The sequence below is a fragment of the Quercus suber genome, unplaced genomic scaffold (genome assembly GCF_002906115.3).
Source record: "Quercus suber isolate HL8 unplaced genomic scaffold, Cork oak 2.0 scaffold_36, whole genome shotgun sequence".
In the NCBI taxonomy this organism is placed as follows: Eukaryota; Viridiplantae; Streptophyta; class Magnoliopsida; order Fagales; family Fagaceae; genus Quercus; species Quercus suber.
The window spans coordinates 881753-897255 of NW_027069501.1; the positions used below are offsets into that span (position 1 = coordinate 881753).

The window sequence follows — 15503 nt, forward strand, 5'->3', positions numbered from 1 at the left end:
ATATATGAACATCTATTTTGAAGACTTGAACCCCAGTTCTTACCTTCCAATTTATAAGAACTTTATATATATATATATATATATATATTTTTAAGCAAGAACTTTGTACTTGATATTAATAAATTTGGTGTTGACACTTGAAACTACGAGTTGGTTTTAGAATTTAACGAAATGAATGAGTTGGTTTTGGAAATAACACATCCATTCAATCCTTCTTCTTCTTTTTCCTTCAAGTTATTAACGAATTCTATATTTTGAGTTTATTAACTTGCAAATATGTATAAATCATTAGTTTTTTTCTATTAATAGCATCATCTATCACCATGAAGAACATATTAAAAAAAAAACCACCCACCATTAATGGGCATCTCGTGAAACACATACACACATACCTACCCAAAAACACACAAATTTTAAATTCCTTACCAATCATTTACAATTTTAATTTTCTTTGAATGGGTAGGAAAAATATAGGGAAATAGTGATATAGTGGGCGGCTATGGTGCGTTTTACTCAGTTTAGGGTTGACTAAGGTATAGCAAGGTACACAAGTTGGATTCACAAAACGTATGGATCATTTAACCTTTAAATTGGACTCTCAAGTCTCAAACCCACATGGTCAACGCATGGCCACAAACTCAATATTGCTCTTTTGTCCATTTTCATTTCTTTATTTGTTCCTTTCTCGTGTTTTTTCCTTCTTTATTCTTTCTTTTTTGTTTTCTCTCTTTGAGTTAATTTGTTTTCGTTTTATCAGTGGGCCTTTGGCACGTGTTTTCTTCTCACCGCCACGTGAAACTATGCATGGTGGTTTGCCCTGAGTCACTGTTCTACTATGTCCAAGTCCAACCGTCTCTAACCCTTTTTAGGTCTCTCCATTTTGTCATCTTGCACACCTCAATATTACCTAAGGATGACATCACCAACGTATAAATGTACGTATTGTAGGATATAAGTGCATGTACATGTAGATATATCAGGAATTTGTGTGATAGTTCATCATTCATGGGCAAGGAGTTCACCACAATGATTGCCATTATGCAGACATATAATTAAGCATATAGAAATTGTAATATATTATATATATACTCGTATAGCTTCATTATTTGTTGCAATCATAGTTTATAGTCTGGATAAATTCGTAAAGTTCAAATAATGACACATAAATACATAATAATCTTTCATATTATATTTCCAAATATAAAAGGTTGCATATTTTGTTTGTCCATTTATTAGCAAAATAACAAGTGTCTTGTATCCACAATGATAAGATGTTACAATACTCTTGATATAGTTTTTTTTTTAAGACCAATGAGTTCAGTCCCAATGAGAGGGTGAGAAAGAGAAAAACCCTGAATTGTTGTTGCAAAACAAATTAACACTATGCAATTCAAGTGGGTTTGCAATAATATATTGGTTTAAGGACCAATCTTTTTCATTATCTTTTTTAATATGTTTGGTACATACATATTTTACATAATCACATTATTGAACAACTCTTGGGTTAAGGTAGGAAGTCATAAGACATGACATGATAGCAATAGTATTTAGGGCCATAGTGGTCATTTTTGTCTAGAGGGAACATTCTGAAAGCAAAAGGAGACAAGAAGAAAATCCAAGAGATGGATGGGGGTGACCTAAAAACCCTTTTTTCCCCCCCATCAAAGACTATATATAAAAGAGAAAGAGACTACTTTGTGTCTTAGCCCCAGAGAGTATGAGGGTCAATTTGTCTTAGCCATGTAGGCCACTAAACTCATTCGCTAACATCTTTCTCTTCCTCTCACGCGCTTTGCTCTAGCTAATTAACCCAAACATAGACCAATCTTTAATTTGTTGTAACATATATACAAATAAGACAAGGATAATGGAGCTTTTCCTCTAATGTCAGATTTCATAAACAATGCAAATTGCAAGTATAATTTGGACACCCGTGTAGCATTAGTCATCCATTGAATGAGACAATTGTACTAATAATCTTGTCTTGTGTGATAATGATTAACAAGGGGTACTGGAACTGGAAGGCTCTAATTCGTTGAGGTATTGTCTTAGAAATAGTGTAATTTCATTTAGAAAAGTTATTTTGAGACACTAAGCCTGCATTATTAAAATTATTTACTCAAGTTAGTGAATAATAGAGACACTTCATTAATAGGGATAAAAAATATATATTGAAAATGTTATATTCTATATATAATGTAAGAAGTTCAAAGATACAAAATTGTTTTGCTATAAAAAAGGATAACTATTGTCTATAGACACTTCATTAATAAAAACACTATAGATTAAAAATTATTTTTAATGATACCCATAATATTGCACATGATACATATTATTGTTTAAAGGGGAAAAAAAAAACTGCTTTTTATTGATGAAAAATAAAAACTACTCCTACTTAAGAAGGTTAATGATAACCAATGTTTAGGAATAGAATATATCCTCAATTACATTCATATTATAAAGTCTAAATAATTTTGAATCACTCACTACATTAAAAAATTCAAGTCAATTTATCTCAAAGTCAAATTTTATAAAACGAGTTCCCCTCTAATATTCTTCTTCCTCTAATTATTATTGTTTTTAAAAGTCAATTTCTCTAAAGAGTTTGAATACGTTAATGGAAACTTAATTGGTCTTCTTTGGTTTTATTGAATCTTTGAAATTGATTTCAACAGAGATACAAAGGAAAGTTCCCTCCCCCCTTCCTTTTCCTTTTTTAATTATTTTGGCTACTTGGAGATATTTTATAAGTCCAAACTAAGGACACATTTGTTCAAAAATAAAAATAGTTCATTTTATAAATGTAACAATATATAATAGGAATAAGTTTGTCTACAAATTAATGACTACAAGCCTACAACTCTTTCTACAAATTAATATAATTACATATTTTAAAATTTTAATTATTGAATTATATACACTTTTATATTTTTAACACGCATATCAAAATTCATGTTAATCAGATATTATTTAGTATTAAGTTCATAAATTTACTTATTTTACATAATTTTATATCACTAATTAAAAAATACCAACTGATTTTAGAAAATATATTATATATTTGCTTTTAAATTTGTTAATTATCAAATTCTTAAAATTAATTGAGTATTTTTCATTTCAAAAAAGAAAGGAAGAGATTGAAGAGAATTTTTATTCGTTTATTAATTCAACCCTATAGCCTATAGAAGTATCTAGGCCGTCCATGTCAAAAGATGGGGCCCACTAGACTTTGATCTTGGGTCCCAATTTAATTGACGGCAAGTTTTCAACGGTTGAGGATGCAAGGAGGTAGAAGAAAAATACGTACGTCTTTGCTACGCTACGCCAAATGATTTGGAGAAAGAAACTGTCGCAGTCGTACTTTGACTCTTTGCGCTCCTAAGAAGGTCCCACGTGTCTCGCAGGCGCGCATGCCTTGTGGGTCCTACGTTGACTCACACGTTCACCTGTTCACAGCGGTCATAAGCATGACGTTTATTTCTTCAGCAATCAAACATATATATATAAATATATAAATAAATAAATATTATTCTCTCTCTCTCAATGGATTATTGGAGGTTCATAAAGTTCAACTGGAAAATGAAGTTTATGGTCTTTGTTTATTTCATGTTCTTATAGTTAATTGAAGAACTTCATTCTCAATATATATATGAAAGAACATAAAAAAGCAAGAAAAACATGTAGCATAAAGATAACTGCTTGGAATAAATCCTTGTCTCTTAACAAAAATAAAGATACACAAATTAATCCTACAAAAAAAAAAAGAATACAAATAATTGAAAAATAAGACCAAAAAAGAGGAAGGTGAAGAGAATATTCTCATTTATGAGTAATAATACTAATAATTCATTATTTTTTTATAAAGTACTATTAATACATTCTAATCTATAGAATTATTGATTAAATATTAAAGAAACACTATAGGATTATTTGTAATGCATATCCTAAACTACAAATTTTTACTACCTATAATCTAATTTAAGATTCTTCTCAAAAAACATATATAATTTATGATTAATTTGTATATCCATTGTCCCTTAATAATTCATTTATGTCAAGATTTTAAATAAATTAGTGGATTGGTTAGGTAGTAGTTGTATCAATAGAGTAAAATTCATATCTCATTAAAGTGTTTCACATTTTATTAGAGGTGATAATTCGTATTTGTAGGTTGGGTTCATGTTGTATCGAGCTAAGAGTATTTGGTTATATGGATTGACCCAAACCTGACTTGTTTAATAAACGTGTTAAGAATTTTCAACCAGAACATAACCTGTTTATTAAATAGGTCAACCCGTCTCGATACGTTTAACTCATTTAATTAATAAGTTATGTAAAGGTTAATGCAAATGACCTGTTTAATAATCTATTTAATTAATAGGTCATACATAACCTATATAATTTTTTATCAATTCTCATATATCTAAAATTAAAATATAATTGTTTCTCAAAAAAAAATTAAATATAATTACAACTATAAATATAGTAATAAACATATAAAACAACTATAAAATAAGTAATAATATGAAAATAACTAATAACTTTATAAGTTAAGTGGGTTAAATGGGTTCGCATATTGAACACGACCACGACCCGTTTATTAAACAGGTTAGTCGTGTCAACTTAAATATAACCCGAATCTGTTTAGATTTAACCTATAACCTGTTTATAAATGGGTTAGCCATGTCGAGTTCGCAAGTTGTGTCAGATTTTGCCACCCCTACATTATATTACATTGATTACATATATTGTGAGTTGGATTTTATTTTTCTTAAAGTTTTGATTACTTTATAAGAAAATAAAATAAATGTGGTAGTTTATAGTTGGTGGAGAACTCAATTTGGGATAGATGACTTTTATTTGCATCGAATATGTAAAAACAAATAGACTAGTTCATAATAATTCGTAATAATCACTTTAATCTATCAAAAAAAAAAAAGAGATAATAGACATTTTAAGTTAATCTCGAATTAGGTTTCACAGCATGAAAACGTATTAGATATATATATATACACTTTTTTTTTTTTAATAATGTGCGTTGGTCTCACATAGTTGTGGGATTTACATACTATGAAAGGGATGATACATATATATGATGTATAAGATATTTATTTTCTATTGCATATGATGAATAATTGCAATTGATCCTTCATTTAATTTGGCATATATGTTATGTAGTAAGAATAGAAAAAACTATATGAAACTTTTAGGAGTTCATGTCACAAAAGTGTGATAAATTCAAGTTTAATATTCAAATTATTCATGAGTCAATATTATGCCATGTTACTTTTCCCCTTATACTAACTGATTTTCGTTGAAAACTATTTGTCAAAGTAGACAAAAAACAAAGGTTGTAAATTTAAATGGAACGAAATTCGTTGAATTGTGTGGATTTAGGTTTTGGGCCCTTGACTAATCTTTTGCCTGAATGGTTTATGTGCCAGCAGAAACATTTGTGGAAAGCATGAAAAAACTAGGCTGTCAATATTATTGTTAGAGCACTCGATTTGAGCGAATGAGACTCTGGCCTTAATGTAGTCGATATTAGGTGGTGTGGTCCACGGTATAATATGATGAACCACCAAAAAATCAAATGACTTTATATGATTAAAACACATAACCAACATTTTCCACACGTGGGTTACCTAAAAAAAATTCTTTAGGGTTGAATCAACTCCGACTAAGATCAATAGGAGGCATTATTGTCAAGCAAGTTAAGAATGTTGAATAAATTTAAAATGTCATTATCCTTTGCATTTTCAAGGAAATCGGAGATTCATGGAACTGACCTAACTTGCCTTTTGACTTTAAGGTACAGAGGTCAACTGGCAGATACTTAATTGCAAAATTTTTTAGGATATGAATTGCAAAGTCTACGGATTTTGCATAAGGGAGAAAATTGTTCAAAGTAACGTGTTTCACTTAGTTATATCTATCTATACCCAAATCTGAGGGCTAACAGTTTTTTTTTTTTTTTTTACATGTCATGAAAAAGCCTTTTTTTGGTCCTCTTTTAAGGCAAAATATTCATTTTTCATGAGGGTTGGGGGTGTTTTTTGTTTGTGGTCACATGTCAATCATTTGAGGACTAACCTTATAAGACCCAAGTTTATTTTTGGGAATCAAACTTGACACTGGTTCAAAGATGATTGATATCTACTAGAGACACCTTCTTTAGCCTACAAAAGAAATCATGCCCAAAATTCACAAAGCAAAAACACCATGGTTTTAATAAGAACTAGATTGGACTGACTGGTTCAATTGGAAACCAAATCCTCAACTGATTTGGTAAAAATTATAAAAGCCGGTAATTCAATTGTAAAAATCTCTAGTTCAACCGGTAAAAATAGGATAATTTTTGGTTCTTTGACTATTTTAGTTTTTAAAATGATGCAAAGCACCGCAATAAGTGAACTTTGATTCATGTCCAATAGTAAAGTAAAGCAAATATGAAAATGATATGAGTCCAATAGTGAAAGTATAACAAGATATATAGTGAGTGTCTACTGGTAGAATAAACAGATTGCTATACTTACAACGATGAAATGAAACACTGTAATACATGTCCGATGATAATACAAAATTGTAAAAAGAAAAAACTAAACAATAGTACAGTTTAGTATGTAGGAATAAAAGGTTAGGGGTGAAAAAAGCATGGGTTTAGTGGTGAAGAATCAGAGAAGTAATACATGTTTAGGGGTAAAATAACAGCAAAGTAACTCTCACCCTCATTCAACAATTATAACAATTACAAATTGGAAAAGAGAAACAGCAATTGGCCCCAAATTATGTAACAATGTAAAATTTTAGTGTATACTTTCATCATATTGTGCATTTGATATGTATTTTGAATTGGAAGACGAACTATTCATAATTTCATATGCACACAAAAATGAGGCGACTGATTGTTTAGTTATTGCACTATGGGACTGGCGCACAAAGATTGATTTTGTAGTTGTCCTCTTTTTTTTCCTCTTAACTTGTTGGCTTGAAAAAAATATTGATGTCTCTTAGTAGTTCTTACAATATTACAAAGAAAAAAAAAATGCTAAATTGTAAATTATATCCTCTAATTTTGAACAGTTTTCGATTCAGCTTTATAAATTTAAATTATTTTAGTTTGGCTCCTACATTTGATTCTTCATAAAGATATAGTTTAGTATTTTTCACAACCTTAATTGAAAAGTACCAGAATTGTAATATTAGATATTTATTTATTCTAAAAATAATAATAATAAATTTGGTTTTTTATATTCTATATTCTTTCACCACTTTCCTAGCAACCAAACAATGCGTAAAGCATCTAGTCCACAAAATTCCAGACCTAAAAGATTCATAAAACCCACCAGCAGTATGATAAACACACAACTCAAAAGTATGGTAATTCACAAAAAGAAAAAATATAGGTCTCTACTTGTTTAGTTGTTTTACGATTCAAGATAAAAAAATTACAAAATGAAAAGAGAGAGTGAGAAGAGGGGAAAATGTGTTGGAATAGGTATCAATTAAGGGCTGACACCATAAACTGTGATTGACTGTGGTGAATTTGGATGGTCAAAACTTAGGTCATAATAGGTCATAAGTTAGGTTGTGACAACGATATGGATCGTGACAGGGTCTTGCACAAATTGGGGGGAGAGAGAGAGAGAGAGAGAGAGAGAGAGAGAGAGAGAGAGAGAGAGAGAGAGAGAGAGAGAGAGAGAGAGAGCTCCAGGGATAGGAATATTTTGGTCCAAATAGCTCGAAACAAAATATTGGAGTCTAAATGTCTAGGATGAAGAAGGCAAATTAGACTATGGCGATTGACAAAGTTTACCAGTAGCTTAAACTTTACACCCTGGTATGAATAATTGGACTTGCTTGGTCTTGGGCAGGGACCATGTATGTGTCATATGAGAATTTCCATTAATTTAGAGAGACTGAAGTAAAGATTACGTTTCAAAGGTTAGACTATGGACTATCCTCTTTTCTTTTTCCTTTTTTTTTTTTTTCTTATAGGAACTATGGACTGTCCTCTTTAGTTGTGTCTTGGTCAGTACCTTGCATATAACGATGTTCAAGCAATGTTTTATCGATGTATACTCCTCTAGATCTTGTAACACGTCACGCATTGATCAACTATGAGATTTCTCATTTTCTTTCAACTTTTTCCTGTAAAAAGAACAGTTATTGTTGCCCCGGTAAGTACCAAAATACTTGTAGTGTGGTGAGATAACATATTTTCCTTTATTAATCAGAAGAATTAGGATTCATATTAATCTTCTCAACCATTATAATATTACCTTAGATGCGACTATGTGTGGGGTAAGTTTTACATGTAAAAGGACATAACAATTTGAAAAATTAATATAATTAACTGGCCCAAATTCATAATGCTATTATGAATTAAGTAGTATTGTCTCTATATGTTATATTAAGATCTTAATGGAGTCTCTTGAAGGTGATATATTTCTAACAATTGATATCAAAACTAATGAAGGTGTTTAGTAAGGTTGAAAATTAAAGGTTATCAAGATCCCTTTCAAGGTTTGAGCAAAAGAGGGTGCATGAACTTGAATCCCATGCAAGTACGCAAGAAACAACAAACAAGGCAAGCTTGAAAAAGCTCATACAAATGATCTTGGAAAAATGCTTAGCATTAATTGCCAATGACACTAGATAGATCAAACAAGAATGATGTAGCATGAGGTTCCCATTGTCGTGCACGTATAGAGTTTGCATGGATGCGCATGTGGGATTGACACATGGTTCTTATTGATGGTTAGTAAGGGAAAAAGCTTGCATGTAACTAGGCGCTAGTAGGACATGTTTTTGACTCAAAAAAGAGTTAGGTAATGAAACTCACAAAAAGGTAATTACTAACATGTGAGGGGGAGATTCTTGGGTCATAGGTTTAAGATTTGGGCATGTATGTGTGTGTGTTAATGTAAAAGATTTTATTCAAGATTTTGGCCATGTGTGTGTTAATGTAACTTTTGTCCATGTTATGTTACTTAATAACTTTTTATTTAATATGTTTCTTGAAAATTTTACCACTAGACTATATTGCCTTCTTTTATTTTATTTTATTTTATTTTATTTTTATCTTTCCATACTTATAAAATATGAAGATGATCTAAGTTAAATAATTATGTCATCTATAAAATTTAAGTTGTTTTTTTACTAGCAATTTTAAATTGTTTTTACTTCAAAATATTGCACAAAGCATAAGTTTACAAATTGAATAATAAGTAGCATTTTACTAACACAAAGTTTAGAATATGTGTAAAGTAGAACAAGGAAAACATCAGCATTTTAATTTTAAATATTAATATAACATTAAGTGATATAATATTAATAAATATTTTCAAAGTTGTTTTACTCAAGCAAGTCGTAAGAGCAAAGAAAAGTTGAAAGAAGCACTTGCATAGCGTTGGACAATCGGAACATAATATGCAATTCCCTTGAACATCAAGAAATTTGCAAATTGAATTGTGGAATCTAGCTATGGGCTATCACATCTAAAGTTCTGAACATGGAAAAGACTATTTTGGAATAAATGAAATATCTTTTTCATTATTTATCTTTATTTTTTATTAAATCAAAATTTATACTATCTAAGTTTACTTATTTTCAATTTAGTATTTTACATTTAAATTTATTTTATTTCGGACCTTTTATTTCTATTTGTTAATTTCCAATGTCATACTTCCGTCCCTTTCATCCCTTCTATATCATTAAATCAACCAAAACGATGTTTTTATTTTTTCAAATCTATAAAAATATTAGGGGAAATAAATTTTTTTAGTGAATTAATTATTTGAAAATATTGTTAAGAAAATACTCTCTCTCTCTCTCTCTCTCTCTCTCNTGGCCATTATAAACATAATTCAACATGGGGAACCAAATGTCAGTTCACCCCATCGAAAGGACCTTGTATTAATCTCCTTAAAAAATTGCTCTTCTTGATTTGTAAAGAGGTAAATACCAAAATTGGAAGATTCTTGTCGAAAAGTAATAATAGATGGTTAAAAAACTTGAAGAGAATTTTTGTATCATATCAATGAAAAGAAGAAAGAAACTACAAATGAAATGTGCATGGACCAAACTCCGACACCAATAAGGCATATATGTCTGCCTAGCCGACATGGTCCATCAGAGAAAGAGTGTCTATGATCCTTACTCGATCATGGAGTTTGATAACTCCAAGGGATAGGAATATTTTGGTCCAAATAGCTCGAAACAAAATATTGGAGTCTAAATGTCTAGGATGAAGAAGGCAAATTAGACTATGGCGATTGACAAAGTTTACCAGTAGCTTAAACTTTACACCCTGGTATGAATAATTGGACTTGCTTGGTCTTGGGCAGGGACCATGTATGTGTCATATGAGAATTTCCATTAATTTAGAGAGACTGAAGTAAAGATTACGTTTCAAAGGTTAGACTATGGACTATCCTCTTTTCTTTTTCCTTTTTTTTTTTTTCTTATAGGAACTATGGACTGTCCTCTTTAGTTGTGTCTTGGTCAGTACCTTGCATATAACGATGTTCAAGCAATGTTTTATCGATGTATACTCCTCTAGATCTTGTAACACGTCACGCATTGATCAACTATGAGATTTCTCATTTTCTTTCAACTTTTTCCTGTAAAAAGAACAGTTATTGTTGCCCCGGTAAGTACCAAAATACTTGTAGTGTGGTGAGATAACATATTTTCCTTTATTAATCAGAAGAATTAGGATTCATATTAATCTTCTCAACCATTATAATATTACCTTAGATGCGACTATGTGTGGGGTAAGTTTTACATGTAAAAGGACATAACAATTTGAAAAATTAATATAATTAACTGGCCCAAATTCATAATGCTATTATGAATTAAGTAGTATTGTCTCTATATGTTATATTAAGATCTTAATGGAGTCTCTTGAAGGTGATATATTTCTAACAATTGATATCAAAACTAATGAAGGTGTTTAGTAAGGTTGAAAATTAAAGGTTATCAAGATCCCTTTCAAGGTTTGAGCAAAAGAGGGTGCATGAACTTGAATCCCATGCAAGTACGCAAGAAACAACAAACAAGGCAAGCTTGAAAAAGCTCATACAAATGATCTTGGGAAAATGCTTAGCATTAATTGCCAATGACACTAGATAGATCAAACAAGAATGATGTAGCATGAGGTTCCCATTGTCGTGCACGTATAGAGTTTGCATGGATGCGCATGTGGGATTGACACATGGTTCTTATTGATGGTTAGTAAGGGAAAAAGCTTGCATGTAACTAGGCGCTAGTAGGACATGTTTTTGACTCAAAAAAGAGTTAGGTAATGAAACTCACAAAAAGGTAATTACTAACATGTGAGGGGGAGATTCTTGGTCATAGGTTTAAGATTTTGGGCATGTATGTGTGTGTGTTAATGTAAAAGATTTTATTCAAGATTTTGGCCATGTGTGTGTTTTTTTTTTTTTTTTTTTTTTTTTTTTTTTTTTTTTTTGTTCCTCATTTTATGTGACTATCACGCGCCTAAATCACCGCGTAGAGGAGCCACACGATTAGAATATAGAGACGTAACCTACTACATACTCTTTTACAATCATACATATTTGGACCATCAAGTACCAAATGGTCCTATATATTCAGGTTTATCTAAGGTGCTATGCAATAGAGTAATCAACAAAGAATTCCACCCGTTTGATTAACAAAAAGAAAGGTACATTATTCGTCTCAAAACATGACGTGGCAGTCAGATCAAACACCATCATCATCATACCATATCCCTTTATTTATAAGGAACAAGAATTTTCCCAATTAAAAAATTAAAAAAATCTATATATGAAAAAACAAAAGTACTACTATGAGAGAATGAGAGAAAGATAGCAATTTTATATAAATAAATAAATAAAAAATCAAAGTTAAAGGAAAAGAGAATTTGATTCAAAATGCTCTCTCATTTGTCCAATCACCTCATTGAAATGTCAACCTGATTCTGGTAAAAAAAAAAAAAAAAAATCCACTCTTGTACCCTCTCCAAACCGTTTCATATATAAATTCTTACTCCTATAAAAGAATTCAGCTATATATGCTTCACTTAGATATAGACAAAGAAACATAGAGAGAGTTCCAAGACACAAAGAAGAGGAACAGAAGAAAAGTTAACATACAGGAGTAAGTTAACAGAAGATTTCTTTTGGTCATGGCAGAGGAATTTCAGACTGGGATTTGTGGAGGCAACTGGTGGATGAATCCATCTAGAAGCACTTTCACAGGGAGCTCATCGCCATGTTCCATGGCACTCAATGACACTGGAAGCTATGCATGGTCTGATATGGGGGACATGAAGGGAAGGCCATGTGAGGAAACTAATTCAGTCTCTGATAGCTCCATAGTTTTCCAAGATGTTCAGAAGCCTCAACAACAGGCTGATTCAGGCAGTGGCTGTGGCAGCAGTAGTATCTTGATTGATTCCACACTGCAAATGATGGGTTTTGGCCTTTCATCATCTTCAACAACATCCGATTGGAATCAAGCTTTACTGTAAGTTACTTAATTTGATGCTAATTTGATTAATATATAACCACTCACAGAGTTTTGTGTATCGCAAAGCTCGCTAGCTAGGTCCATATGATAATTGTGATGTTAGATTTTTAATATAAAATTGTTATGGTTAGTACAAATCCTACATGACCTTACTAAAGCTTCCACTACGGAGTAAAAAGTTGAGTACTTGTTACCTTTTCTTTGTTGTTTTCATTTGGAAAAAGAAGTCAATCTGATCAATTTTGAACTTTTGAAAATCTAGGGAAAAAATAAAAGACAAATTATATGTTTGTGGGAGAGAAATTCTATATGAATCTTATTCTTTCATCCTTATCTTATTACAGTCGGAATAGTGGAAGAGCTGAGAGCAATTATAATTCTATGCTTCAAGAAGAAATGAATTCAAGGTTGAATTACCAACAAGAAAGAGGAGTAGATTCTACTCAAATCCAAAAGAATTGGAGCCCAAAAAACCTCTCTAATGGAGGTGATCAACAAGATAATTCATCCATCACTGCTTTTAAGTCATCTATAAGTCAAGACTTTTCATTGGACACTGTCAGTAGCTCTACAGGCAACTGTACAGTGACTTGCCAAGGCTTATCCACAAGCTTTCCTGTGGGATCAGCTTCTTATGGATACCCTTCAACATTGATTCAAAGTTTATTTGATCCTGACCCTCAACCACAGCAATCTCTATTCAACAATAGGTCTCTGAGCTATTCATCCACCACTAATTTTGGTGCCAACACCAATGAATTATCACCTACTTGGCCTAGGTTTGCTCCCTTTTTGCCAAAGCAACAACCTTGTGGCTTGCACTTCACTAATAACACACCCTTTTGGAATGCCTCCACTGCCGTGGCCACGGCGGGTCTAAATGACAGTATTCGAGATGGGGTTTTTCCTTCGCCACCATCACAATATCTAGTACCAACATTTGAAGAGAAACCCAAGTGTTCCAACCACACGACAAAGGTAAATATATATCAAATTATATAGTTAACCTAAGCTATCTAGCTAGGGTTTGTGGCACTAATTTTTATATGTGGGAATTTCAGCCTATCATTGAAGATGTTCAAGACTCGGTTTCAGTGGTGAAGAAAAGTGTCAATGAACCTGTATTCAAAAGGCCTAGAATTGAAACCCCATCACCATTACCAACTTTTAAGGTACGATATATTCGACCAAGCTTTTGACTAGTTCAAGTGTTAGAAGCTTTATCTTTTTTTATTATTGTAATTATTCATATATATAAATATATATATATATATATATATTTTTTTTCCTTTAAAGATATGGATGAAAATTTATCTTTTTTTATTATTGTAATTATTCATATATATAAATATATATATATATATATATATTTTTTTTCCTTTAAAGATATGGATGAAAACTTATAGCGTTTTTTCTGTCAGGTTCGGAAAGAGAAACTAGGGGACCGAATAACTGCACTCCAACAATTGGTTTCACCTTTCGGAAAGGTAGATTTTTGTTTTTGTTTTGTTTTTTTCTCTACTTTTTTCAAAGAGTACGAATAGAAAGAAAGACCTTTACTTTGTGAAATAATTGAAAGCTTATGACATTGATTCGTATTCTTGTTTCAGACTGATACAGCCTCCGTTCTCCACGAAGCTATTGAGTACATCAAGTTCCTCCATGATCAAGTCAGTGTATGTTTGATTATCTTCTTCCTTGTTATGATAATAAACAATTAAAGAAAAACCCTAATGGGTAAAAAAAAATCAATAAGTTAGAAAAGAATACTATAGAACAAGTGTTAACTAAATTTATGTTTGTAATTTCAGGTTTTAAGTACTCCATATATGAAAAATGGAACTCCAATTCAACACCAACAGGTAAAAAATTTTCTCATTCATTTTTTCAGCCTAAACAGTTATTTCCATTTTGACTTATTACTCAAAAAGATTATAATAATAATAAATACATAAATGGATTCACATTTGTTTTTGTTGCAGGGTTGTGATAAATTGGACACAGAAGGCCCAAAACAAGATCTAAGAACCCGAGGACTTTGCTTGGTTCCAATTTCAAGCACATATCCAGTTGCTAATGAGACCACAGCTGATTTTTGGACACCAACATTTGGAGGAACATTCAGGTAGAGAACGAAGCCAAAGTTGTTCTACCAAACTAATAGAGTACTAATAGTATCAACAACCCAGCGAAGTTAGGAATGATAGTTATTTCATTTTCATACTTAGAAGCTACAATATTGCCGTGCTGTACCAGTCACGAGCAAAAGCTAAAGACACAAAGAAAAGGAAGAAAAAGAAAGAAAGAAAGAAAGAAAGAAAGAAAAGGAAATGACACTTCAAAGATGGACAGGCAGTGCTGCTGGGCCAGGTGCAAGCAGAATGATTTAGGCTAGCAAATGATTAGTAGCCTCTGGAAATGAGAGAATATATATATATCGGTACTATTGTATTAACCCCAAGTATTAAATATAGTTACAGGTGGGTTTAGGACAGGAACAACTACTAAATTCAGCGGAATTTAACACTAATAGTTTTAGATTTAATTTTGCTATTGTTGTTGTTGAGAATAGCTGAATTTAGCAGGAGGGTGTGATTCATAAAGGCCCTTTTGTTCCTGTTTATGTATGTGTATAGAGCTGGCACCACCATCACCACCACCTTTTATATATTTATTTATATAAAGAAAACAGAAAAAAAGAAGAAATAAAAGGAGATTTGTATTCAATTCGTATATATTCAACAAAAGAAGTGAGTGGAGCTTTTGTTTGATTGGGTTTTTTAACTTTTTTCTTTTGTTTATATGTTTGGAATGTCGTAGTGGAAGTCAGAGGGCGGCCCACTGTTCCTGCTTTTAGGGTTTCTGGTGAATGATAATGAGAGAGAGGAAAAGAGAGAGTTCAATATGCATGCGCGCGTGTATGTGTGTGCGTGCGCGTTTGAAACCATATTGGTGTGAATCCATTAGAAGATAAAGATGTGCCA

General features: G+C 31.5%; 1 protein-coding gene across 2 annotated transcripts; it reads left to right on the forward strand.

Annotated features, from left to right (window-relative positions):
• The first annotated feature begins 11901 nt into the window (after positions 1-11901).
• On the forward strand, positions 11902-15254 carry LOC111986547 (transcription factor bHLH112). 2 transcript variants are annotated; one of them, XM_065770786.1, is made up of 8 exons: positions 11902-12516; positions 12864-13497; positions 13581-13691; positions 13941-14006; positions 14130-14189; positions 14331-14381; positions 14502-14644; positions 14748-15254. In XM_065770786.1, the coding sequence occupies exons 1-8, from the start codon at positions 12176-12178 to the stop codon at positions 14851-14853; spliced, it is 1512 nt and encodes a 503-aa protein (XP_065626858.1). In that variant the 5' UTR covers positions 11902-12175; the 3' UTR covers positions 14854-15254. The 2 variants fall into 2 exon arrangements, with proteins under 2 accessions (XP_065626858.1, XP_065626857.1); XM_065770785.1 differs by having other exon boundaries at positions 11904-12516; positions 14130-14195.
• Positions 15255-15503: the final 249 nt, after the last annotated feature.